General features: G+C 38.6%; 1 protein-coding gene across 20 annotated transcripts in view; it reads left to right on the top strand.

Annotated features, from left to right (window-relative positions):
• Positions 1–27,439, top strand: part of KIAA1217 (KIAA1217 ortholog) — a 356,326-nt gene that overhangs the window by 267,341 nt on the left and 61,546 nt on the right. For 17 of the 20 annotated variants that reach the window (XM_030226706.2, XM_050970267.1, XM_018909327.3 and 14 more), the window contains 2 exons: positions 10,395–10,593; positions 15,463–15,556. In XM_030226706.2, coding sequence (XP_030082566.2) covers positions 10,395–10,593; positions 15,463–15,556 — 293 coding nt within the window. The other 3 variants (XM_018909323.3, XM_018909322.3, XM_050970269.1) reach the window with 3 other exon arrangements.

The raw sequence follows: 27,439 nt of genomic DNA, 5'->3' as shown, positions 1-27,439 counted from the left end.
AAATTATAACTAAAGTTTTTGGACTTGGAAAGAAAAAAACCACACACCTCTTACCTGAAATGTTTTGTAACAAAAGAGTATAAGAATGTAAACAGTGATATTGACATATCAGAGTTTTCTGTTCCATTTATTGTCTCTACAGGATATATGAAAGGCAGATATAGGAAAGAGTGAAATATGTGACTTCTCAGCACTTGTGCCCACAATTGCTGTTTACTTAAGAGTTTCTCCTATAATAAAATCTGTGGGGAGAACCTGAAAAAAATGCTTCCAAGGAGCAAGATACTATTTAGCGCACACTGTCTCAACAGAGGCACACTCTGCCTGCCACCAAAAAGCTGATATGCAGGATATTTTAGATTCTGTGCCACACTGGAGCTGAATTTTGTTGCAGCAGGTTGTATCAGCATGGATCTAATGGGTTCATTGCAGTGATACTGGAGTAGAAGATGTACAGTGTACCAAACAAAGCCATTAGTTATGTAAGTCTGTGTCTGCTATATCTGTTAAATGCCTTTTGAATGCAACCTTTATTATTCATTTGCTCTGCAATAATACTGAAGGACATTGAGCAAAACCAGTGCCTCACTGTGTTGGGTAATACCTAGTGACAAAATACTCCTATTTCAGCACCTTGCAAAATGAATAAATCAGAATGAAAAGTGGTGAAGATAGTAGGAGAGGTAGAGTAATGAGTGTACAACCTGAATGAACTGAATAAAGCTATGCCAGGGTGGCAGTGGCTTTTGTCTTTATCCCAAATAATGCCCTCACAAAAGGTGTAATGTCTTTATCCAGCTCTACCATCACTTCATATTCTGATTTAGCAGCAACAATTTGAGCCTTCAGCATTTGGTGTCTGCTGGAAAACAGATTTAGCAGCTGGAGTAGCTTGTACAGGCCTCCTTTCTTCAGAGGAGACCAGATGGAGCTGTTCCATGGGGTGTATCTAGGACAGGAGCTATCACTTGGATAAATCTGATCTAATTTTTGTGTTAAGTAAAATTTGTAAGTTGACCTCTAATACAGTAAGTCACACAAACACCAGAGCCTTCCATTTGACATGGGTATGCACAGGAAAAAAGTGCATTGCAATTCCAGGCATTGTAAGAAGTGTAAGACTTCGGCCAAGGAGAGAAGCATAGCCTGTCCCTCAACACACTGTCTTTAGGATTTGCTGCCAGGGCTGACAGCAAGTCCCTCAATGAGGACAGCTCTTGGATTTAATCATTGCTCTCAGTACTGTTTGTATGTTTAGGTAGTGATTCTAAGAGATAATTGCTGTGCTGGGCCTAAGTTCAGATTTCTGTTCCCAGAGGGAAATAATGTCATCTCTATGGTATCATATAAGACTGTCTCTTGTATTAGTTCTCCATCTCTTTTCTGCACTTCTGGCTACAGAGTACCCAATTCAAGCAGGATAAGAGGATAATCACTGCATCAGAAGCTTGTTGATAGCCTGCTGATTAGGTTGATCTCTTGGGACAACAGGGGCAATGGTCTGAGCAGCTCTAAAGATGGGAGCCCTTCTGAATATTTTTTTAACTACTCAGTATTTTCATAGGAGATAGATGCTTGTAGCATTGCTTTGCCCAGTTACCTTCTGTGATGAATAGACCATCTGTGGGTATGAGGGCAGAGTGGTGGATGTTATTTATCTTGGCTTTAGCAAGGCCTTTCATATCTCTCATAGCCTCCTTGTAGCCACATGGGGGAGGTAGGGGTGGTCTTCAGGGTGTGTAACTGGCAGCTGGGCTTTAGCTGTGCTCCTGAGGGCTGGACTCTGCTCCAGTGGTTTTTGACATCAGAAACCTTGTTCTTGGGATGGAATGAACCAGCTGTAGGGTCAAGTCTGAAACTAAGTTTGAGAGAGCGTTTGATGTGCTGAATAATGGCCTCTACACTGGGACACAATGAGCCAGAGAAATGGACTAGCAGGAACTTCATGAAACTCCAGAGAGGCAAATGCAGCCTGTCATCAGGGACAGAGCAGGTCTGCAAGGACAGGTTGGCTTGGTAGCAGCTTTGCAGAAAGGACTTAGGGTATGACAACAAGGTGACTGTGTGTTGGTAGCATGTCCTTGCAGCAAGGGAGCACTGCATGGCTGTCTATGGGAAAAATTTGGCCAGCAGGTCGAGGGAAGGGATTATTCCCCTCTTCTCACCATTTGTGAGGTTGCACTGTGTCCAGTTTTGGTTCCCCAATACATGAAAGATAATGACAAATTGGAGTGAGTCTAGGGAGTGGCCTCTTGGCATTCTTCTTCTTAATCATGCAAACTAAGGTCTTGGTTCCAAGATCTTGTCTGAAGTAGCTTGTGAGGACTTCACTCAAAGTCAAGCTGTTTGTGAGAGCCCACAGAGGTGAATTTTTGGTGTGGTGCCCTAATCAACTATGCTCTTCAATTTGCCACTGACAGGAGTGAACTTTTTAGAAATGAAATTGCTTCAGAAGTATTGAAGAGAATTCCCGCTGTAAATACAGACCATGTGGTAAATGGAGCAAAATTGCAAAGGCCTGCATGCCCTGCATGACTTTAATGCTTCATGGCTATGGATTATTAAATTGGTCACATTCTGCCCTTGAACGCATCAATTGTATCTCATTTAGTACTAAAAACATGGTTTATAAAAATAGTTATTACTTAATGAGTTTGATACAGCTGATTTATACACAAAGAAAATACAGTTGGGTAGGATCTCTCTTTGTTGTGTGTTTATTGAAGAGGAAGAACAAGTATTCCAAGAAATTTAATTGATATTTTCTTGTCTTTTTTGCTTTTGCCCATTTAAAAGTTAATAACAAAAATGCCCCTCTGTAAAGTACTTGACTACAGTGGCCTTAAATGCTTCACATATCTGCATAGTCTTTGGCGGGCACATCCTTGGAAACTGTACTGGCCAGCTTGGCACCTTTGACTGGGAGCTTCTTCAGAGATCAGGGGCTCAGCTTCTGGGGGACTAGAGCAGAGCCTGCATGGGCACATCCTGTGCCTGTGTGTGTGGAGTTCTCTGATTTTATTGTGCAAAACTGGTGAATGTGGGTGCAGTAAATGTAGCATGGCAGAGCCTCTGGGAGCCCTCTGAAAAATAACTCTGGTACATATGAAACTTCTTGTTCATCTCACTGAGTTGTTCACTTGTAACTTTTAAAATATTTTTTCATCCAGAATCATAGGGGTTTTGTGTTCTTCCAAGTTTGCTGGTATTGTTTTGTCAGTTCGGGGTATGAAAAAGTTGCTTTGTTAGTCAGTTGGGCTATTCTGTGCAACAGAATACAGTTATTGTCCAAAAGTGATCCTGCCAGAACATTGATTTCCACCTGGGGAACTAGTAAAAGTGAAATGTTCTCTCAGAATCTCTAGATGATAGAAGTAAGTGTTCACAGTATTTGGGCTTGCTGATATAGCTGTATAGGCAAAGTTGCCTTTTGACAAGAAAGAAGCTTTTTCTCAGGTTTCATCAAGAATCAGATGGGGAAAATACTGAGTTTTCTTTAGGTAAAAAAATTGTCCTTCCTTTTTTTTTTTTTTTGGTTTTTACTTATTCTTCTTGGCCAGCTGAATGCATTTGTTTGTAGAAAAATGGTAGTATTTTAGTGGCAGTTAAAAACCTTTACTTTTCATAATATCTTGGTAGGAAGTTTATGTGACTACTGAGTTTTCCATCTGTCTTTTTCATTAAGTAACAAATTATTGCAAGTCACTGTAAGTAGCAGAGAAGAATGAAACAGTAGTAAAATGTAATACTGGACTAAATTAAACAGTTCCTGTTTTTATTGAAACTGTTATCAAACAACTTAATACCTTGAACAAATCTCTTCAGACTATTGTGCAAAAAAAAGAAATTAAATAAGTAATTGCTTTTATTAATTAAAATATCTACTTTTTTTATTCTCTTAGAATTTTAAGACAGTTAAGTATATTTATAGAACATTTTCTGAATGTGGAGGACAGATTTTCAGGAGGGAGTCCTAACAGAAGTTATTAGAGACCTTCAGGCTAGAAATACCACAAGGATCATGGCAATGACCTCAGACTAGTTGAAACTGTGGTGAAATAGGAGACTTAAGTCTTGAGGGTATGGAAAGTAAGAACTTAATATTGAGGAATTTCTTCCGTGCTGCAAGAGTTGTTACTGTTATAAACTTGTGTCTGCATAACTTTGGCAGAATTTGGTGATGTGTGTTTGCTCTGTTTATTAGATAGCTGGGGAGACAGGAGGGATGGGGAACAGAGAACAATAGTATGGGCCTATGCCATCCTTACAGTTGTATATACGACAATTTTGTCAAAAGCAAAGAAAAAATTGAAGTATCTTGAAATCTTAGTTATAAGAAATTAAAATTTAAAAATGTGCTTTTGTGGAACGACCTGGCCCCAACAAAAACAGTTATCATTGCAACTTTAAAGATTATCCTTAGCTTTTAAAACTCATGCAAGTCTCAAGTAATGACTTGACATAAATACAAGTAAGAAACAAGGATGCTTTTTCTCACTTTTGCTTGTTACCATTGCTGCTGACTTCAGCATGAGGGACAGAGACAGTGACTCAATGGACTTATGGTGGCAGATCAAGCTAAAGCAGCATAAAAAGACAAAGATTGCCCATCTTATCAAAAAGATTGATGGTTGGGATAAAGAGTGAAACCAATCGAATGGCATTTTCCCCATTTTAGTTATACCATGCTTTGCACCTTGTATTTCAAGAAGGTCCAGAGCTCCCAATGCATCCAGTTTTGATTGCTGCATTGTATCCAGCTTTACTCTTACTAGAAATTTTCAGATTTGACACAGAATTTCCAGAGGATACATACAACTGTGTTGGAAGAGTGTACGAGTGCCTTGTTCGTGCCAGTGGTTTTTGGTTCTGTGGGAAGGTTTCAATGCTCCAGTGCCCAAGTACCCTATACCAGCCAAATACAGATTTTATCAGCAATTAATACTTCTCTTCAGCTGGATTAAGGTATTGCCAAATGCCAGTAAGATATTTCAATGCAGAAATTTGTAAGACATCTTGCCAACAGAGAGAGAGTCCTGTAGCTTCACAGACAAGAAACTCATAAACTCATGAAATGTAAGCTTTAATTAAACTGTATTTCATTTCATAAAACTGAGGAGTTAAATAACTTTCTGCTTCGGTTTTTTTCTTCTTTGTTATAAGAGAATTATGTGAGAAATACATTTGTCCATTAAAATCCATCATTTGAGAGAATTAACAGATAATTGTAAAGGTCACAGAAGAGGACACAATCTTGTTTGTTTACTTACTCTTGTTTTATCGTCTCTTAAATAATGCATTTCTAAAGATACTTTTTGTTCTTTAAACAAAAGCTAATTGTGTTTAAAGTTCTCCTAAGTATGTAAGCTGCCCTACATGGAGATCATTGTTAGCAATATAACCATGATAATGTGGTGCTTAGTCAGGGTTAGGTCAGCCCTGTGTATGTGATGGAGGTTCTGAGAGATATGAGCCGGGTGGTTTCCCATCACCTGAGTGACATTAGCTCTTGCCATAAGGAGTAAACCTTTACCAGCTGTGACTCAGGAGTTATAGTCTTATCAGTATGGGTGCTGTGCCATCCCTACTGTGGTTTTGCAGCTCTGTGCTCTAAAGCCAGCCTGGACAGTGTGTTCAGGGGAGATTCACCATCACACTGTGAGGGCATGTCCTCAGCTCCCGGGTGGGTTTTGCAGCTCGGCAGCACTGTGTGAGCTGAAGGCCATTCTGTGAACGTGGTGTGTGTGCTGAGCTCAGAGCTGTGCTGGCTAAAGGTACAGGAAGGCTGCTCAGGCATCCCAACCCAGCGCAGATGGGCTCAGCCCCCGAGTCAGGCTAACTCTGCATCTTTCATTGCACTCTGTTGTGTTTCATGTAGATCATCCCTGAGAGAAATTATGAAATATTTTTCACATCCTGCCACTGATAAAGAGGCAGCAGAAAATACTGTGTTTTGAAAGAGCTCTGTGTGTAGGGAAGGAAAGGGCAGTCATGTGGTGTGTTCACAGGATCATCATCAGATCTAGGTTTGATGCTTGTAAACCTTTCTTTGAACATGTTCTTTTGCCTCTTGGGTGTTTAATTTCCCTTCTCTAAAGGGAAATCTCTCTTTGTTGACAGGAATATTGTGAAGCAATTTGTTACAAGGCTGATATTACTAAGGCCTACATGCAAATGTTTTCTGCTGTGGCCTGTGTTTAAGTCTGTGGTCTGTTGCTTGTAGGGTGAAGAAAGATCAAAAATTCTGGAGGTATTTCTGCAGCTAAGTTATACTACATGAGAAGGGGGATGGCTGAACATTCTAGTTTGTGTTGTAGCTGTAGGGCAGTGCAGGGCTGGCAGCACCTCAGGGTTCTTGGAAGTGGGAGCCACAGCATTGTCTGATGTGCGCTTTCAAAACTGTTGCATGGCATTGTTACCTTGTTCACAGTCATCTTCATAGGTGTTGTCCTGGAGCAGCAGGGAGTTTCATAGTTCTCTTTCATTTGTGATGTATAAAAATGGGCACAATCTTCGTGTTTCACGTAAATCCATTGCGACAGAAGCATAAGTAAGTGCAAGAGGGACTTGAGGGAACATGGAGGGAGGAACATCCCTTGTGTTCAATTATCTTTCCAGCAGCTTTGCTGACATATGTTCTGTGCCCTAACAAAAACCACGTCTAAGTTATATTCCATTTCTTCTTGCTTTAATCTCCATGGGAGTGATTTTTTTAGCTGAAGGTAAAACACACCTCTCAGAGCTCCAGCAGCTTACATGAAGTGGAACCTGTGGGTATTGTTGGTGTTCAGAATTTCACCTGGGCAATATGTGGAAGAAAAATATGGTGGATGATTTTAACTAATGGATTTTGAGTCTCTTTATTTTGTCATGTTCAAAAAGGATTTTTAGAAGTGAGCAGTTAGTTCTGTCAAATAGGAAATGCCCTAAAGCATTGCTGTATCATTATGTGGATCAGACAACTCAAGAGGAAAGGTAGTAAGGTTTTTTTAAGGGCATGTGATTTAAAGGAGAATAAAGAAAAAAAGAATTTATTATGCCTTTGAAAACAACTTTTCTCTCTCAAGTGAGATTGGGGCCAAAGCAGTTCTCCAAGTTGTGTGTTTAAGCTGTCTGTTTTAAGGCATAATATGCATATTTGCTTTGAGAATTCAGGATTCAGAGATAACTATCATTTTGCTTTGGATCAGTATTTTGTGGGAGCATTAAAACACAGGCTTGTTTGACTTGTGTGTAAGGAAGATTTTTCAACTCTGCCACTTATTCTGTGTTAATGGTTTCAGTAGCTCAATACTGAGTGTGTTTTTAATGGTCTGAAATGCAAAACTAGCATTTCTAAATTTTGGACTAACTTTTAAACTGGGTAGAAAAGTGAGTCACACCCAACTGCAAAGCTGGGATGCCAAGTCTGTCTTTTTAGCCAAAAAAAGATTTATTTTTTTTTCCACTAAATCCAAGAAAGTTTAAATGCCAAAACATAGAAGGCTCCTTATGTTCTTCATAAGGAAGAACTTTTTCATAACTGAAAGCTATCATCAAAAATGAGTATGTCTTTGCATATCTTGGAAAGGAGAAACAAATGCAATCATTAACTCGTTTAATTTTTTTACAAGTGTAGTCAGTTTCTGAATCCTAAAGAATGTTTAGCTGCATAGAATATTTGAGCACTAAAAAGACAATTTACCTAGAATCATTAACACATAAATGATGAACATAAAGAAATAAATGATGTCTCAAGTTATACTAAAATAAGAGAAAAATAGTTTAATAGCTCATTAAATATTGGCATTATAAATAAAAGTAATAGGAAAGCTCCTCTCAGTCTTTGAAAGAAAACTAGTTTTAATTTCAGTCTGAAAAAGTTTTTCCAGACAAAGGAAAATGGAAATTTGTATTAGGATTCATATGGTGGGGTTTGATTGCAGTCTAATGAAGAAAGAGGTATCAGCTCTTGAAAATAGTACAAAGATTAAGTTAACAGCTCTTTTTTATAAAAGCAGCCTAATGTTAAATAATAGTTAGGTAATGCTGAATAGTCTGTTCAGTATTCAGGAAAGTTAACATCTTCCTTCCCTAAGTGCAAGCACAATTACCCCTGATTGTAGGAACATCTGATTGTTTCTGCTCTCCTTCATAGCAATTACAGACAACATAGGGACAAAAATATTAAAGACTAAGGGGAAACAGGGCTCATCTTAGCTTGGAATGCCTTCTTTTCTTTTCATTATTTGCCTTTGTATTCTAGGACCTCAGCTTTTCCCATTGCTTTTGCTCAGTGTTTGTATCTCAGCACCATAAAGTGCCCATCCTGTTGCTGACTTACCATCTAAATTTTGTGATTTGCTGATATTTGCTGATGACTGATGGCAACTGCACTGAGGGCCTTGTGTTCCCAACCCTCCTGATTATATTGGTCATGGGAGAACAACTTTACAGTGCATCTACACTGCAACTGCTGTGGTGAATTCAGGTTGTGTAAAATGCTCTGCCAGGCTTTAGCCCACCTGTTTTAATTACTGGTGGATGCAAAGGCCTGGCAGCACAGAATCCTCCCAAGATTGGACAGAATCCAGTAGAGGGTCACAAGGATTATTAACTTGGTTGGAGCCTCTTTGCTCTGACAGGTTGAGGGAGCTGGGACTGTTCAGCCTGGAGAAGAGAAGGTTCAAGGGTAGTAATGTCATCATTGTACAAAAGAACCTGAAGGGAGGTAGCAAAGAAGAGCCAGGCTCTCTTTGTTCATGGCCAGTGACAAGGCCAAAGACAATAATCACCAAATGAAACATGAGATTCCTTCTATTGTCAAGAAACCCTTCTTGACTGTGAGATTGACCAAGCACTGACACAAGTTTCCCAGAAAGGCTGCAGAGTCTCTGTCCTACAAGATACACAAAAACTGTCTGGACATTGTCCTGCACAAGTGGCTGTAGCTGTCCTTGTTTGATTGGGGTGGGGGTGGACCAGATGACCTCCAGAGGTTCCTTTCAACTTCAGCCATTCTGTGATTCTGTGATCTGCCATCTTTTTACGCCACAGGTACACCAAGCTACACTTGCTCCATCTCATACAGACAGCAAGACAGTAAAGGTGTTTCCTCTTGGGACAATGCAGTGTTGTACAGAGACAACTGGGATGGCTCAGAAACAGCAAAGTGCACTCAACTGGGTTTACCAGTCCCCATCTCCTTGTATCCAGCAGCTGAACACTTGCTTCTGAATCTACTCCCTAGTGCTGCACATCCTAGGAAATTGCTTTGTTTAGTTGCAATCCATTGGCAGCTTGTTTCCTGCTGTGCAGGTCCTAATAAACCTTCCCACACTGGAGATGCTCATGAGAAGATCTTTGGTTTTCTTTAGGAGCTAGACCCAGAATGGTTAGAACTCATCAACACCAAGTCCAGAGTGATTTCTCTGTTAGTTCAGATGGCTCTTTCTGAGTACTTCAGTCCTTGGAGGGCTTTGGAGGTCACGCTGGCATGGGACTGGGCTGTAGCGATGCTCGTGAGCCACACTCATGCAGTACTGACCAGTGCTGGTTGTACAGGAGTCAGCATAGGCCTGGCAGGGCCAGCACAGCCATCATGGAAGAGGTACTTCATACCCCTTCCCTCAGTCCCTGGTCTGTATTATTCATGTTTCTTTCCATTACGGAGTGTATCATGGCCTCCTATTCCCTGAAAATAGCTGTATCAGAAGCGTGTTCTATCTTGAGTGAGTAAGAATGTCCATATTTTGCAATTCTGCATTTAAGATTACTTATGTTTCTCCCTGAGCACTAAGCATGATTATTACTGGTGCTGTGAAACTGAAAGGTTCCAAAATTGCTCTTGTTTTTTTGTGAGGTACCTCAGTTTTACTCCTGGAAGGAGTTTTCACCTGAGGCTTTATGCTATATAATGCCAGCAAATTGAACTGTGAATATAAAATTCCTTGAGCTAAAATGAAAATTTTGGTTTTATTGGTAAATGTGAGGTTATGTATAAGGAAAGCTGGATGCTATAAAAGGATAAATTTCTTCCTCAGCTTTGCTTAAAAAGTACCTTGTGATTTAGCAACAACTTCCACTGCAGAGCCAACTTGGTGTGTTTGAGATTTTCCATTAGGATTTGTGAGGTAAACTTCTGATTTATCTAATTGAAGTAAAATAAGAGGCATCTCAGTACTGGGACTAGTACATTCATCAGAACCAAACCATATAATTGTTCTATGCTCTGTTCCAATAGTCCAGTAGTTCCAATAGAAAAGGAGAATGACATATGTGCTTTATTTTTTAAAGAATGTGAGTTGGTTTTTCTCTTCTCATTATGGGCTTGGTTTGTGTTCCACATAGACTTTGAAACCAGATCATTACTGGGCATTTAAGAATATGTAACTTCCTTTTGCTTTTGCTTGCAGGTGTATTGTATCTTCAGTATGGAGATGAAACAAAGCAGTTGAGGATGCCGAATGAAATCACAAGCACAGACACAATTCGTGCCCTTTTTGTAAGTGCCTTCCCCCAGCAGCTGACAATGAAAATGCTGGAATCGCCCAGTGTTGCCATTTATATCAAGGATGAGAGCAGGAACATATACTATGAATTGTGTGATGTGAGGTAAGACATGGAATTTTAGCTGCTGGTTTCATGGGGTTGGGGTTTTTTTGTGTTTTTTGTTTTGTTGTGCACTTACTGAATAGAAAGGAATGGGGTTGATGAGTATCTGACAGAGAGTCAGATCCTGACACATAAAGGCATGTTCAGTGGTATCTGAGTAATCCAGGAGGTCTGGTCTGACAATATCTCTAGCTGTAGGTGCAATATCCATTGCACAAGCCACTGATAAATGGCATGCCTTGTTGAAATATTTGGATAATATTAAAAAATTCACATATTTAATATGTTTATTGAAATTTAACAGAGACACAATAATTTAAAATAGAATAGAGAATAAACATTTACAGAAAAGCTGGGTTGTTTCTTTGCTGGGATTGCAAAGCCTGATCTCATAAGCCTGAAGTAACAAGCATGAATGTCACTGATGTCCTCACAGTGGTGCCAGTTGAGCCGTGTAACATAGCCAAAGCTCTGTGGCACTGGGGACCACTGTTGCACCTTCTTCCTGTTATATGTGAGGATGCAGCAACTGATGCAGTCACTTCACTAATTCAGAGCTTGGTCAATACATGGTTCACCTTTCTATCCTTTATTTTGTGGGAGTGTAGCTTCTTAATTAACCAGGTTTCTTCAGCAGAAATTCCAGGGTCTCAGGGTCCCTAGAAAGTCTCAAATCATGCATAAATAAAGCTCTCAGGTACACTACAGACATGTTACACTTTATAAATAAACTGTGATAAAAATGGACAGAGATTTGTCCATTTTTGCATAAGAAGATGGAAGAGAAAGCAGAAAAGCTGCTTGCTCTCTGCTAGTCTGCCACTAATGCAGGAAAATTTTGTGGTGCAAGAGAAGTGTACTGTCCACTGCTGCCTTGTTTCTTCTGGAGATCCTATGGCTAAGGTGTTCCTCCTTATTATGCTGTTGTTAAAAGAGCAAGCTGGAGCTTTTCTAGCCCTTCCCAATCCGATTTCCCCATTCCTGGTCTTAATCTTTGAACAGCACCACACTCCATTTTCTTGCTTTCCTCAGGCTGTCTGTCCAGTGTCTTGTCATTAGCTAGTCTCTTGGATTTCAGTTTCTTTTAATCTTATTTGCTTTGCAGACTGCCACACCCCTGTTTGGCCATTGTAGTGCCTATGTGAAGACCCATCTGATTTTTTCATCATCATCATCTTTCAACATGTTCCCAAGTTTCTTATACATCAAACAGTTTATTCACAAGATCAGATCAACTGATTGACTCATGATAAGGGTTACTACATCTCTCTGGCCGAGTGCATTATTGCCAACCATCATCTAGCCTGTTGGCTCCTTCTCTCTCCCTTTATCCCTCCTATCTTCTCTTGAGTTTCAGACTAACAGTTTATGACTTCATGCCCTTGAGAATGTGGGTGTTGATTATCTAATGCCACTCCACCTTTTTTCCCTTGCTCCCATTGCAGGCGTCACTGCCAACCTCAAGCCTGGCTCAACCCCAACATCTGCTTCCTCTGTTCCTATGCCTGTATTGTCGAGCATTTCTAGAGGAAATCCCACAACCCAGCTGACTTCCTTCATAACAAAATTCCCTCCTTCAGTTCTGCCAGCCTTCTCACTTAGTAAACTTCAGCAATTCCAGTTAATTCCAGGTTAATGGAGTCTATAACATGCTTTTTCACAATCTTCGAATAATTTCCACAACCATTTCTCCATTTTTGTTCCTTACTCTTCACAACATCTTGTCGTGTCTCCCCTCAGAGAACAGATGAAATAAAGCATCCTCTTTCTCTCTTTTGTTTGTGATTTCTTCCTTCAATCCTCTGCTTTCTTTCCTTTAAACAGAGGGGTTTCAGTCAGGTCTTTAAGCTCTCCATCTCCCTCAGAGGCTGCTCCATGTTCTTCTGTGCCTTGCATTAGGCCATCATACTCCTTCTCCTTTTTTTCTTTTTTCTTTTTTTCTTTTTTTTCTAATTTTCTTTTTTCTTGGTTCTTTTTTTCTTTCTTTTGCTATTTTATTCCTCTATTTTATCCTTTCTCTTTCCTCTTTTCCTCTTTGTCCTCTTTTCCTCTTTTTCCTCTTTTCCTCTTTTTCCTCTTTTTCCTCTTTTTCCTCTTTTTCCTCTTTTTCCTCTTTTTCCTCTTTTTCCTCTTTCCTCTTTTCCTCTTTCCTCTTTTCCTCTTTTCCTCTTTTCCCTCTTTTCCCTCTTTTCCCTCTTTTCCCTCTTTTCCCTCTTTTCCCTCTTTCCCTCTTTTTTTCTTTTTCCTCTTTTTTTTTCTTTTCGTCTTTTTTTTTCTTTTTCCTTTTCTTCTTCTTCTTCTTCTCTTTATTCCCCTTCTCTCTTTTCTTCTTTCTTTTCTCTTTTCCCCTTCTTTTTTTTTTTTTTTTTTTATCAGTGGGGAAAAAGCCCTGTCTTTCTACTTAAGTCCAGTCTTTTTCTTAAAGTGGTTCAGGGCTCTGCATCTAGTGTGGACTTCAGATTTGTGCTCCAGAGCATCCCTATTTTACAGCCTTTCATTTCCCATCACACAGAGAAAAAAACACTCATGTAATTTTTTTAACTTTTTAATAGGAGCTGCTGTAATTGGCTTTTCTTGGCAGTTGGCATAGGTAATAGGTAATCTTGCTGTAATCTTGCTTGCTCTTACCCATTCAAATGAAGCAACAAAGATCATTCTCCTTGTTTGACAAGCAGACTGTTCTGCATGCATTCATTTTTCACTTGTCCTCTGACTATATCTTCTCCATCTCATTAAACCACTTGTCTTCATTATGAAGGCTCCTCCGAGCCCACTTCAATGCTACTTTTCATTTCTTCTTGAGTACCAAGTGCCATCTGCTTCCACTTGGTGAATAATGCCAGTTTGAATTCTGTATCTTTAATTTTCAAACAAGTGTCTTCCCCCCTCTCTCAGGCAGCCCTCTAATGTGCTTGGAAGGTGTTGTCCACAGACATTGCAAAACCACTGCATTGGGCTCCTTCCCACTCTCTCTGTTGCACTGCCTACGCAGAGCATGCCCGTGGTTCCAGCATTTGTTTACTGCTCCTCTGGCTGGAGAGACTGTGATCTTCTTTTTGTTCCCTTATCTTCCTGCAGCTATACTATTGTCTTTTGTGACTCCTGTTCACCTTGTAAGTTGGTGAAAAGTTGTCTTCCTGGGTTGTTTACACAGCACACACAGATCAGTGAGGCCCTTGAACATGCCAAGGGCATCTGGGAGCTACAGTAATGCAAATTATAGTAATAATAAACATATAGTAAGTACATACCTGTTATCAGTAATGTTTATCTTAGAATAGCAACATGAGGTGAAATACATTCATATCGGAGATCAAATGCCTAGTATTTTGGTGCTTTGCCTTGCAGCAATGTTTTACTTTAAAGTGTCATGTTTCTACAAGAAATATTTATGGAAAATGCCTTGTAAAAAACTCCAGTTTTTTGAGGTACCATTTCATAGCCATCAGATAGAAAAGACAGCAGATAAAATTTATTTAAATGAATAATACGACATTTCTTGAATGGAAGATGAGAGAGCTTGCTTTGTATTGAGAAGAGGATAGTCCCAAGTCTGAGGCAGGCAATGGTAACTGAGCTTCCCAGTGCAGGGTCACATTTGCAAAATGGAAAACAGTTTATGTTACCGTAAATAATTGAAGAACTTGAACTTGCCACAAGGTAGCTATTTTCCTATGCAGTCTACAAGTAAACACTCATAAATACTAAACTTCTCATCAGCCCTCCAGTTCTTCAACACAAGACACTGATCTGTCTCTCAAGCTGCGGGGCTTCTTTAATAACTACTTGACATCTACAGCAGCAACACAAGTTCTGACTAGCTACCCATTCAAAGCAATCACTGATTGTAATACGACATTGTAAGAAAGAAATTGGACCTGCCCAACAATCCTTCCCTTCATTTTTAAATTATAATCCAAGTGATTAAGATCAGTTCACTAGACTTGTAGCTGCACCTGGAGGAAAGGAATTCAGTCACATGTGTAAGTAAATTCTCTAGAGATCACTACAGGGAAATGAAAGGAATCGCAGCTTTGAAAGGATGTAAGTAAGCATAGATTGGAGGCTTTGCAACTGATTAAATGTGAACCAGAAATCAGCAGAGCTCAGGGCAAGTGTCAAAGCCATAAAATTATTGGAAGGTAGGTCTTGAAACAAAACGAAAAACTGTCATCTCTTTCCTAAATGTAGTAGTTAAAAAATTAACTAATCAAAGACAAAGTGTAGAGTCCGAATAAAACAAAAGTATTCTTGTAAGGCTTTTCATCTAAATGATTTCTGTGTAAGCTTACATCAAAATTTTTGCTAATTTGTTTGCTGCAGTACTTTTTCCCTTTAAAAACTTTCTCTATTATAGATAAAGGTTAGAGGAAGAATTTATCTACAACTGAATTTTCAGCTTTTGTGGATTTTTTCAGCTTTGTGAACAAGCTAATAATTAAAATTTCCTCATTACAGTTAGAAAGACTGCTTTTCTTTTGATATTCTTGCTTCTTAGAATAGCAAAAATTTATGTGGGCTGAGTACAATAAAACATGTAAATATTAACTAAATCCTTTTTGAGTGCTGTGTAAATGTTGAAGTTCTATTGTCTTCAAAGTGTTTTCACTCTATGGCAGGATCTTGAAAGAAACTTAACACTATCTAATTTTTATGGGTGTGGAGTTCTAGTGAAAGAATGATACTTCCCATGGGAAAGAGAATCAAAGCAGGCTTTTGTTTGTTTGTGTGTGTCTTAGTTATGGCATTTACGTTTTTCTTATAGATCGACTGCAGACGTACTATGTTTTTCTGTTACCTGAAACTTTCAGGCAACAAAGTAAATAAAACTGCTTTCATCTGTTGTCGTTGCTGATTCTTTAATTCCAGGAATATTCAAGACCGATCTTTCCTTAAAGTTTACAACAAAGACCCTGCACATGCATTTAATCACACTTCCAGAGCTGTAAATGGAGATATAAGGGTAAGTACTAATGCTGCATTTATACTCTTTTTTCCTCCAGTTTTTCTGCTAAATGTTTAAACTCTGAAATGTAATATGTACATAGCAATTCAGAAAATCTGGACTATACATATGGCACATATACAGAAAAGGGAATAAATAATGCTTCTTGTAATGTGTTTTAACTGCTTTTCTTTTTCCAATTATCTGCCCTGGGCATTAACTGGTTTTTTGATCCTGTTTAAATGCAGTAGAGCATGTGAAGCAAAACATAGCCTTTAATTATGTATTTTGTGACAAAGACAGTACTTAGAGTTTTACAGCTTCCTATTCTGTGTTTGCAAACCCTTTCCAGTGAAGTTATGATATAGTGTTAGTACACCCCAGCAAAGCTTCAGCAGGGATTGGTTTCCAGTGGCTGAGCAACTGTACCTCACTTCAAGTCTACTGAAACTCTTTGTAAATTATGGCTTTGGATAGAAAATTCTGATGTATACTCATCATGGTGTAAATAGTTTTGTCTTTTCCTAAATTTTCTACCTGCTCTGAAAAAGGATGAGTATATTTGTATTTTCTGATGAACGCTTTGTATTAGGAAACTACAGAGAATGCGTTTGGGACATTTGATTTCACTCTCTCACTGTGTCAGTCTTTTGCTGCACTGTTACCTCCCACCTTGGTGCCAAGAGGCAGGAGATGGAGCTGTGGGACACTTCTTCCACCGTGTTACTTGCAGCTGGTGTTGCAGTAGAGGGGGGTGGTGGTGAGATTACACAACCTCATCTCCTCCCCACCCATCCTAGGTCTGTCCACAGGAAACAGTACAACCAAATTAACTTCATGGGGCCAGAAGACAATGCCTCTACTGTCCTACCCACTTTGTGGCTTTTATGTGTGTTCCAAAGCTGATTCAAATGTGCAGAAAATTTCCTGTGAAGTGATTTCCTTAACTGTGCATTTGCTACTTGGTTTCATTATTAATTCTGTCCATGCTTTATTACTAATATTTTGTGTAAGTACTTCTTGTGTTTCAACGGTTTAAGGTCACAATATTTTAGAAAGATTGAAATAATTTATTTACAGGCACTATTCTCAACCACCTCTCATTTATCCACTTAAATTATAAAATGGTCCTTTTGGATAGGTCAGAAATCTAATTACTTGATTTTTCACACAGCTGCACACACAACATGAGAAAGGAAATAGATGTACTTCAAAGGGAAGATGTGATGGTTTTTGTGTATTCTGTAACATCCTGAAATTCTTCAGTTCTAGTTACATTCCTGTGGCAGTAACTGGATGTATCTGATATATCTCATTCATATTCAAAGGCATGACATACTGTCATTGTGCATTATGACATTAATGCTTGTAACTGTGGCTTTATAAAGTTGTCTTATACTGTTCTTGTTCCAGGTACAGTGGATGCTGAAGGTATAGTATATATTGTGGCTTTATTTGTGTGTTCTAGGTGTATTTGAAGGTACTATTGTAGTCAACTACATATATTTGAAAGTAAAAATTACTTCTTTGGCCCTTTTCCAGGCGTTTGCTGCCTAGCAGAGTTGTTTTGAACACAGGTGCTGCCTCTGTGCAAAAACTGCAATTATTTAAATTGCTTATTTTAAAATCCTATCTGTACAACAGATATGCACACTCAACATCTCCTGATTATGTCTGAGTTAGTACCTTTTTGCCATAACTAAAAAATAATGGTGACACAGTGACGGCCTTTGCAGAGGTGGTGTTTTCATGGCAGATTGTTGTGTTTTACTTTACAGAAGTGCAAAGATGCCATTTTGAAATTCTGTGCATCCAGCAAAAGAGCTATTTTCTCATTTGGCTTTTGCTTTGCATTGGCAGATTTCTTGTCTTTCTGGTCTGAGAGGTGAAGTCAGAGCCAGGATGTTCATAGGGGCTTTGTGGAGAAACATGCAAAAAGTCTTTCCTTTGATCTATGTGAACTTCTGCACTTCAAAGTTATGAGCATGGAAACAAGTGATTTCTTGAGCTCAGAAATACTGAAACCTGGTTTTCTATCGATGTGTGTCTTTTGGTTGGGTTCTTCCTTATGCAGCAATACTCAGGTCCTAACTGAGGCTTTTCCCAAAGTAATGACACTCTCCACTGCTCATCCTCTGGAGTCTAAAAAGTTGGAGCCCACACTGCAACTGTTTCTCTCTTTGGCAGAAGTACAGTAGGATCTTCTATCAAATCACTAATTTGGCAAAATTTATAGGGACATAGTAGTCTTTCTACTCATTGGTTAAATCTGGTTGAAATTTGCCTGGGGATTCACAGGTTGTTAGTTCAGCAGAAAAAAGCCACCAATAGCCAGATGGATTATTTATCCCTCTTTCCTTAGAAAACCAGAGTAAAGGAGGGGGGAACGTGAGGGTTCTAAGTGAAAAACATGTACATTTTATGTACTGTGATTGCAGATTACCCATATGATTGTGGAAAAACCTTTGCTTCTTATCTCTCCTTTTATGTTTGCATATCTTTGCATTAGGCAAATTGATATTCATCAATTTCATACGATGTGTGAGTGCTAATTCACTACAGTGGGAAGGAGGGAGTGTGTGCTTGGCATAATGTTTAACTGTTTCAAAATACCTACAGAAAAGCAGCTGACTGTCAGACCATTGAAAAACAGTATTTAGAATATAATGAATTAGTCATTGTAAATATATTTTTCCATGGTGATACTCAGAGTGTGGTTGTCTCCTGTCATCTGTGAGTTAAAGCCTTTTTTTCCTGGTGACTGGGAAAGTTTTGCCTTTACAGATTTTTCTACTATTTATCTTCTTCTTGTCCCTTTGGAATGTTTATCCCTGGGTTTGATGACATTCAGGCTTCTATTCATGTGCTTTATAATAATTTCCATGTAACTGGCCCAAAATAATCTAAGAAAATAGTGTTAGCTGCCAGCTTGAACACCTGTTTTAACTACCAAACAGATGTTAGACCTGTATAAGAATTGGCAGTAACACTTGAAGTATTAAGTATTACCCATATGGACAAGAAGACTTAAAATGTCCAGGAAGAATGTGGGATCTGTGACTTTCACATCTTCTATTGAGCCATTCAGCTTTCATGTCCATTAATTCTAATTTTTCTGCTCTTCTTTGTTTCATGCTTTTTTTCTGAGGTGGTTGTGTTTGAGAAAAGGGAGTTGGCTGAGGGTCCAAGCAAGCTCTAAAGGAAAGTTTTTCTTGAAATCCTTCTGAGTGCCTCACTTGCTTACTGGTATTGGCCCTTTCCCTCTCAAAAGAGCATGGTCTGTTTGACAGGTCTGCCATGTTGAATGCTGCTAAGAAAGAAGGAGCCACACAGTGCTGTCTCACTGAATATTTGTACTTGTGCTTTTTCTTTTCTATTTTTCCTCTCCCAAAATGTACTCTGTAAATCTGCAAAAGGTTTTTTTTTGAAAAATGTATCTTCTCATTGCTGCCTTTCATTCATTTATTGCTTCACTTGAGCTTGTATCATTTATCGGCACTTTCTAGCTGTCTGTGCAACTGTACTTTCTTCTTACAAAATACTGTCTTATGAACAAAATGTCTAGATGGTCTATTTTTCCCCCTGGCATTGTTCTGAATTCCAGTGTAAATGCATGTACACAGCCATGCTGCTCTGTGGCCTTGGAATTGCCATTTGTGATTTGCATGGGTTGGAAGGGAAGGGCCCAGGCTGCCACTCACTCAGCCATGGTGCACAGACTGAATTCCAGGATGTGGCTGTAAGGAATGGGCTCTGGGGTTTGGTATGGTGCTGAGTGAATGGACATAGCTCCTTTCATCCTGGGCTGTTGAGCTGAAGTGTTTCCCCCACTGAATGTGCACAGCATATTTATTGTCCTCATTCTCTTCACTCTCCTTTTTTGGAGTGGCTAAAGAAACTTAAGTTGCAGTCTCCCCCTCTGTTATAGAAACTAGTCAGTGTTTCTGGTGGCACAGCTGGATTCTAATAATTGTTGGCTTATGCAGTGGTTGGTTTTGGGCTTCACCTACCAGCCAATTTTGAGAACTGGGAGGGAGTTTTTACTTCATAAAAACTAGTGGCTATTTTGCTTGGCAGTCTTCTTCTTCCCATCCACCTGCCCTAAAGTCTGTGAGGTAGACTTTATTTTGAAGTGTCCTAGACCTACCATGGTTTTTCTTAATTGTCTGACTTGCATAAGATCTCTCCTGGGTGAGGTCAGAATATCCAAAGAATGCTTGTTGTGGTTGTTGTTGTATTGAGGTATGCTTTGAGGTGTTTTGGAATTTTTTTTTTTTTTGAGTGTTTCTCCAAGAAAGAACAATTAGGGCAAGTTGAGTCAGAGCTGAATTGGGGCAGTGCAGAGTACCTGGAAATTCCACGTTTTGTGGGAGTGAAGAGTGGCAAAAAGTTAATAATGTTCCTGACAGCAGTGGGGGGAGAGGGGTTAAAATGAGTTGTATAGGAAAACAAGGCAGACATTTGTTAAGTTCTGTAAACTTGTGCTAAGTAGCTTTTTTTATTGAAATTGCACACCTCCAACTTTTCATTTTCCCCTTGAAAGTGACTGGTTAGCAGGCTGCCAACATTTTAACTCTCTAGACCTAGATGCAATGTGTGAACTTAAAAATACCCTGCAAGTACTAGAAACCCTCAAACAACTGTCCAAGAATTTAAGGCTTCCAAGGAGGCTAAAATTCAGTGCTGCTTTACAGAAAAGATAGAGAAATAATAAAAGCAGAATAATACTTCTGTGTTCTTAAGGTACCTGTAAACATACATCCAGTATCTTTAAGTTCTTTTCATTGGATAGCTTATGATCTTAACATCAATAAACATAAAAGTTGCAAACACTGCCACAGTAATATCTTTGTATTGCATACTACACCTAAAAAAAATAAGAGCTCTTCGCAGTATATAGAGGTATTTAGAACAAAAGTATTTATTGGAAAATAATTCAAGCACTAAATTGTGTGAATGTATTTTAGTGCTAGGATGCCTACAGGACAGCATTTATATAAGTTGCCTTTTGTTTACCTTTCTGATCCTATTACTTTTAAACTTTGTTTCCTTTTGGGAAAAAAGGAAAAAAACCAAAATGAAATGGCAATTGCTAATACCTCTATTATCTGATAGAGACCTTCCAAATGATACAAATCTCATCTCTCCTGCTGTTTTGCTGTCTGCTTTTTCTAGTGCTCTATTTGTCACTGAGAGGTTATGACAACATAAGCCATATTGTATTTATAAACATCACGTGTTTCCTCGATATGACTTGTGGTGTCTGCCAAACAGAACACATGGAAGAAACATTTCTCATTAGCTCAGCATTGGTTTTGGTTATGCTGATTTCCGGGACAGGAAAAATGCCTTCCTTACTCAGATTTAACTTTCATGCAGTGGAAAGAAAGCCTCTGAGTGTCCATGAAATCTCTGGAGCAGAGACGCTGCAGCTCTTTTAGGCCACATACTTTGTGTGACAAAAAGAGAAAAAGCAGTTTATTTTAAAGAGCAGATGTAATGGCAAATATTGCTGAAACTAATTCTGAATTAAAATATCTGCCAAAGCCATCTAGAAACAGAACTCACCAGGAGATGTAAGGTAAGAGGGTGCTTATAAACAATGAAGGATATATAATTTCTTTTTTCTCTTCTTTTTTTCTTTTTATTTTACAAACAAAAATAAATATTCAGATTAACTGGAAATTTCAGTCAGAACAATGAAAACTGTTAATTTATCCTTCTGTGTGAGAAAATAAATATTTAATTGCTCTTTAAACCACCAACCTCTACTCTTAGATTTTATGTCTGTTTTCAAACTTACATATTATACATGAAACGTTATTTTCTTCTTGCTGTTACATATCTTACTGAGATCTGAACAAAAGTTATAAAAGAAGTCTCTGATGTTCTGGATTTTCTTTTTACTGATATAGATTTTGCTACATTTGCTTTGAGTGGGTTTTCAGTAGTTACCAATTATTTATGCAACTACAGACCTGCAGATACTGAGGAGTACCTGCATCAAATCAGTCTGTGATGAAAGACTGTAAATGTACCTGTTCTCTTTCATTCACGTGTCCTTTGATACACCATACCTACTGCTGTGCAACGCCTAAATTAGGGAGAAAAAGGATAGAATTGTAAGGAAAGAACTATAATTTTTTTTAGCTACGCATAAAACAGTATATTAATCTCAAATGTTTTCTAGCCCAGAGCTGTTTTGTTTAAAGATACAGATCCTGTGTAACAGCTGGATGAATTCTCCACTGTGGCTTTTTTAATATGATGGCTTTATGCTTTGGTGTATTTTATTTATTTCACAAACATTAGGAATACTATTATATGTATGTATAGGAATATATGTATGCATAAGGAATATAACCTTGTAGATACTATTACTACACCAACATTTTAAAAGATACTTTTTAGGTTTTCTTTAATTTTCAAATAATGAGGATGGGTTTTAAGTTTATGTGAAACTGCTGTAGAAAGAAAGTGTTGTGTTCTTGATATGAAACCACTCAAGGAACACAAGCTTGCCACACCCATGCTATAATCTCCCAGTCAGTCTGAGAGGAGTGTCATATGGTAGATATCACAAACCAGTTACCTGGAAACTTCCAGAGAGTGGAATTTTTAGGGGGAGGGTTCTTTTTTCCCCACTAACAGGCCTGTATTCAAGCTAGTCTTTCATGTTGAGGTTTGCTGAGAGCTCACCCTGCAGCTATTTAAGTTACCCACAGACAACATATTATCTCTTTTGGGTGAAGGTCTTTTCAGCCCTTCATTAAAACTAGAAATTTTATCTCTCATACATCTGAGGTTCTCAGGCAAAGATTTTGAATAAAAACATAAGGATTGGATTTGAGTCCATTTTTTATTGTCTACTAGTTTCTGGTTTTATTCTTACTCCACCTCTTTTTACATAGTGTTTTCTTGTGCCAATTCTTTAGAAGTTTTGCTCTTTTTTTTTCCCCTGCTTTCCTTGCTTTTAGTAGAACAGTTTGCACTAATTTGACTGCTGACTTGAAATTGCTAAATACTTGACAGAGTCAGATGTTGTGCCGGAGCTCCCTGAACACGTTGATAGATGATAAAAATGCTCATGGCTGTGACCTCCCTTCTTTACGTCCTTTGTAAACCAGGTAGCTTATCTGAATTGCAGGAGTCATGCAACTCAAAGTCCAGTCAAGTTTTATGACTTCCAGGTAGCTTTCCAAATGAGCTGTTACTTGACCAGGGGTTAAAAATCAGTTTTTGAAGGTGAGCATTTTGCTACCACGATTCCCAGAACCAAGTGAAGTTAGCAAGAATATTTCTTCTTCAAAAAAGCCATTCTTCTTGTCATGCAGAACCTTAGCTTTTCCAGTAAGTTTTCCACAAATCCAGAATGTGTTAGCTCATGATTGTGTCCCAGATTCTCTGCTTTCCACTGAGTCTTTACTTCAGTATATTATTAGTCATTAGCCTTATGAGCACTAAAGAGAATTAATTCTGTCCCTAACTTCCTTTTAACAAAGAGGAGTAAACTATTACCTGGTGTTTAAGAAAACACAGTTTTACATCTAAGGATCTTGATTCTTCTCCATGTTGGATTGTACTTTTTCTAATAAGGACTCTGGAAAACTAATCAGTCTTCTGAAAATATGAGCAGTAAAAATATCTTTCCTTGGATACAGGTTAAGATCTGGAGTTAAAAAAAGCCTCAGCTGGCAAAAGCAAGACAGTTGCAAATATCAGCATGCAATAGGACTCCATGAGAAATGATGTGATGCTGAAATTATTTTTTGTCTGAATATATGTCTTTCTTACATCATTGCAAATTTCAACTCCATGTGACTAAGTGAAAAGACTGAATGGGTGTGTTGGGTAAAGGCCTAGTCCCTGTATCACTTAATATTTGGTATAGATAGCTTGACCTTTGGGTAAACTAGATTGTTTACTTCAGTTGTGCTGACCAATTTGGATATTTTTGGGATAGAAGGAAGTAAAAGGAAATGTAGGATTCAAACAGTGTAAGAAGAAGTTTGTGATCTAAGACTCTTAGTTGATGCACCGATAGCACTTCTGTCATTTCAAAAGACAAAACTGCAAATGCTGTTTGACCTTATGGCTGTGAGCTGTGGAGTGGCTTGGACACTTGTACTGCAAAATGCAATTGAATGTCAGACTTTTCATGACCATTTCTCCTGCCAGTAGTGCTGACTCCAAAGTTCAGCACAGCAACTTATTTTTTCTGAATTTTTATGTCCTTATATTGGAAGAAACAGGTGTAAACATGCTGCCTCTATCTTTTGACTATCAGGACTGTTTTGTAATATTTCTATATTTCCATTCTAACCCATTTTGTATATCTGTAACAGGAATTGTATTTTGACTCAGTTATTTGGTAATGTGAGACCATGGGTTACATTTTTTTATGTTCATTTAACTATATCAACTTGTTCAGTTTTAGTTGTCTTCAGTGCAATGAGAAGAGATACAAATATGGAACAAAAATAAGAGCTGAGTTAGTACAGGGAGTCAGAAAGCCATGCATTTATTTTGATTTATGAGTGCAGTTACTAAAAGTATTTTTCTTTTAAATAGCAGAAATCTGATATACAGCATATTTAAACCAAATAAAAATGCGGATCTGTACCAGAACTGTACATCTTTGAAACTATTCCATATTTGGAAAAAAAAGAGATGACCCCATCAGTTCTGTGGTGCCCTAAGGAAATGCTGAAATAGGGATTGGTCTAAAGGGTTTGGCTCCCTTCATTGGTGGTGGTTGTCTATGTTGTGTACACGGTGTCCTTCATCTCTTCAAAGAGAATGGGGAGAGACGAGGAAATGCTTTCTGCATTTTCATGAATTACATGACTCTGTTTGTTCTCAGAAAATTCTGCCATAAAAAGCATCAGTGAAAAATCAGAAGAAATGAGCAGTTGGTTTGAAAGCAAAGGCAACAATTGGTTTGAATGCAGCACTAGTTATGAGGGTTGTCATAATGTTAACTTTAGAAAAATAGATCAGTTACAGCTTTTATACATTCAATCCAAACAATCTGAATAGCTTATGGGATGGGTGGGCCATGCTATACTGATGAGATAAATGTGGATATTGGCAAACCAATGATGTAATTATGTAAATCTGACCTTTTTAGGATTGAAATGTGTTATGTTTTAGTGTGTTTATATTTTTGTCATTTGTGATAACACCCTGAAAAATCTTGGCTGAAATGCCAAGAGGTTTCTTAGTGCACTCACCATTCTGTCTGCATAGCACATGAAGGAAGCATAGGACAATAAAGCATGAGAAATTTATTAACTTCTCTCTGCTTAATTGGATAATCTAAACATTTTTTTTAACTCTCACATTTCATTTGTTCATAGGAAATTAAATACATAAATAGGCAGAAATGAGTGCCTGTTAAGTGATCTGGGTGTTTGTCTTGCCAATCAGCAGTAAAGCAGTGCAGACGGGTAGAAGGGAGATAGCTCAAATGATGAAATGCTGCTGGGGAAATAAACTTCCACACAGAGGCACTGTGATTTCAGACAGGCCAATGCAGTGTGCTGCATCTCATCCATCGTTTGGCTCACTTTGCTTAAAGTGTGGCTAGACTGGAGGCTCTCATGGGATAGCTCTGGGTCAGGCTCCAAGTGGCCTTCTGCTCCATTCCCTTCCAAGCAGAGTTCAGCCAGTGTGTTGTCAAGGTTTTCTCAGTGACACTTAATCTGTGACAGCAGGTTCAGTACAGGTACAACCAGGCTAGTCCAAATACAGAATCCATTCATTGAGCTATATTTAGCATGAGGCATGTTGTAAGCTCACATTTTATGGGAAGAAGAGTGATACTGCTTTCCTCTTATTTTTTTTTTGTTTGTTCTCATTTTACACCTGAAAAAAAGATGACCTCACTTTAGGAATGGGAAGGGCCATTGAACATTAGGATGGCCAAAGAGCTCTTGGTGTGCAGCTGTTCTTGGGGTCTTAAGTCTGTGTGGTCAGGGGATTGATAACACGATGGAATTGATAAGGGAAAAAGTTTTCTGAGAAGTAAGGGCTGCATGCACATGTGCATGTACCCACACATTACATGTCCCATCACTTGTCAGAGCTTGGTGCTGGTTCAGTCAAACCAGAACTTCTGTTGTCCCCCACTAACAAGCAGACATGCACAAAGGGCAGCAGCCAGCTCAGTGTTCTCTCTCAGCGCGCATGGGGCGTCTCAGAGATGCTGCATTCAGGCCTCACTTGTAGAGAGCTGTTGTTTCTTGCACTGTCTGAGGGAGATGAAGCTGTTTGGAGCCTTAACTACATCTCCAGTGGTAATGGCTGAACTAAGTGCTGGGTTTCAAAAGCCGTTTATCTTTAAAGTGCATCTCAAATATCTTTGTTTTGAATATGAGAGTGGATTGCAAAGGCCAGTGATGGTCTTACCTTCTTTGCCCATGTCCTCAAGCATTTAGTGGGTCACTCCAGCTGGCATTTACCTGAAGTGCTCTGCTCAGTTCTTTCCTAAAAACTACCCTTATGCCACATCTGCCAAAAACCCACGAAGCCTCAGAATATTAAACAAAATTAAATAAATTTGTGTTTGATGTTCTTTCTTGTTTCTCTTCTCCTTCCTTTCTTACTCTCTCCCTACCATGCCTACTATGCTAGGCTACAGCACTGTCATAACAAGAACTAATGCAAAATCTTCTAGCATTGAAGAAAATTTGCATTCATTCAATTTTTACCACTTATTCTATTTTTTTCTTTCTTTCATTGAATTTTTTGTTGACTTTTTCTTCATATGGTAGTCTCTTTAACTTCTCTTTTTCTAATCAATTCCTCTCTTCCCAGCTTAAGTCTCTTTTTTGTTTCCTTTTTTATTTATTATCCCTTTCTTATTTCCCTATTAATTTTTCAGCACTCTATCTCCAATATTACTCTCTTTCATCTTTCACAAACTCCTATTTACTATCCTCCACACTGTTTCATTCCCTTTTTGTTTTGTCTTTTTTCCTTTCTTCTGTACTCCTACCCTGAGAATTCCCTAATACCTTCCTACATAATACTTCTTAACCTCCTGTCTCTCTTCCCTGTTTCAGGGAATCACAGAGTCATTTAGGTGGGAAAAGATCTTTAGGGTCATCAGTCCAAGTCACGAGTTAAGTGTTAGTAAAATATATGCAACATATGACCTGCTTATTTTTATTAATATTTCTGCATTACCTATGAACTAAGAAGGGAACATTTCATGCCACAAACTCAATTCTCTGCATTTAAAAAGTTAGAAAGTTTAGGCATAAATAAGAGTACTAATGGTAGGACAGAGGAAGAGGAAAATTAATGTCCTTCCAAAGTGCTCTGCTGAGAAATAAATAATGTTTATTGTCAGCTTCAGGAGAGAGATGCTTAATTTTTAGTTCAATAAACCAGGAACCACAGGTCAAGTTGGATTCTCCAAGGCAGATCACAGCAATGTCCATTGCATGGACCAGCAAGCAGCAGATGGAATGAAGCTGTCAGTGTCCTTGGTAGTTATAGGATCTCAGCTTTCTTATAAAGAAGGGGGAAAAAGTATAGAGAAAAGTAGGATGAGAAACAGAACAGAAAGTGAGCTAAATGAAAAGACATATGGGCAGGCTCACTATAAAGAATTTTTTAAAAAATCTAATCCTTATAAGATCAGTGTAAAAATTGCCGCCCACTGCAGTCAGTGGTGAGAGGTTGGGAATGCAAAAGGGCAACTTGTCCCACCCAGCTCCAGGGGAATGAGCTGACTCTGGAGGATGTCTGGCTGACTTTCTTTTAATGAAACATTAGGTGAGACAAATCCTCAATCCAGAGCAATTAATATTACTTCTTGACTTTTTGAGAGGTGCTTAATGCATATATGTCTGCAATACATGTGCTGTGATACTTTCCTATAGCTAGGAAAAT

The sequence above is a fragment of the Serinus canaria genome, chromosome 2 (assembly GCF_022539315.1).
Source record: "Serinus canaria isolate serCan28SL12 chromosome 2, serCan2020, whole genome shotgun sequence".
In the NCBI taxonomy this organism is placed as follows: domain Eukaryota; kingdom Metazoa; phylum Chordata; class Aves; order Passeriformes; family Fringillidae; genus Serinus; species Serinus canaria.
This window is presented reverse-complemented; position numbering and strand designations above follow the sequence as displayed.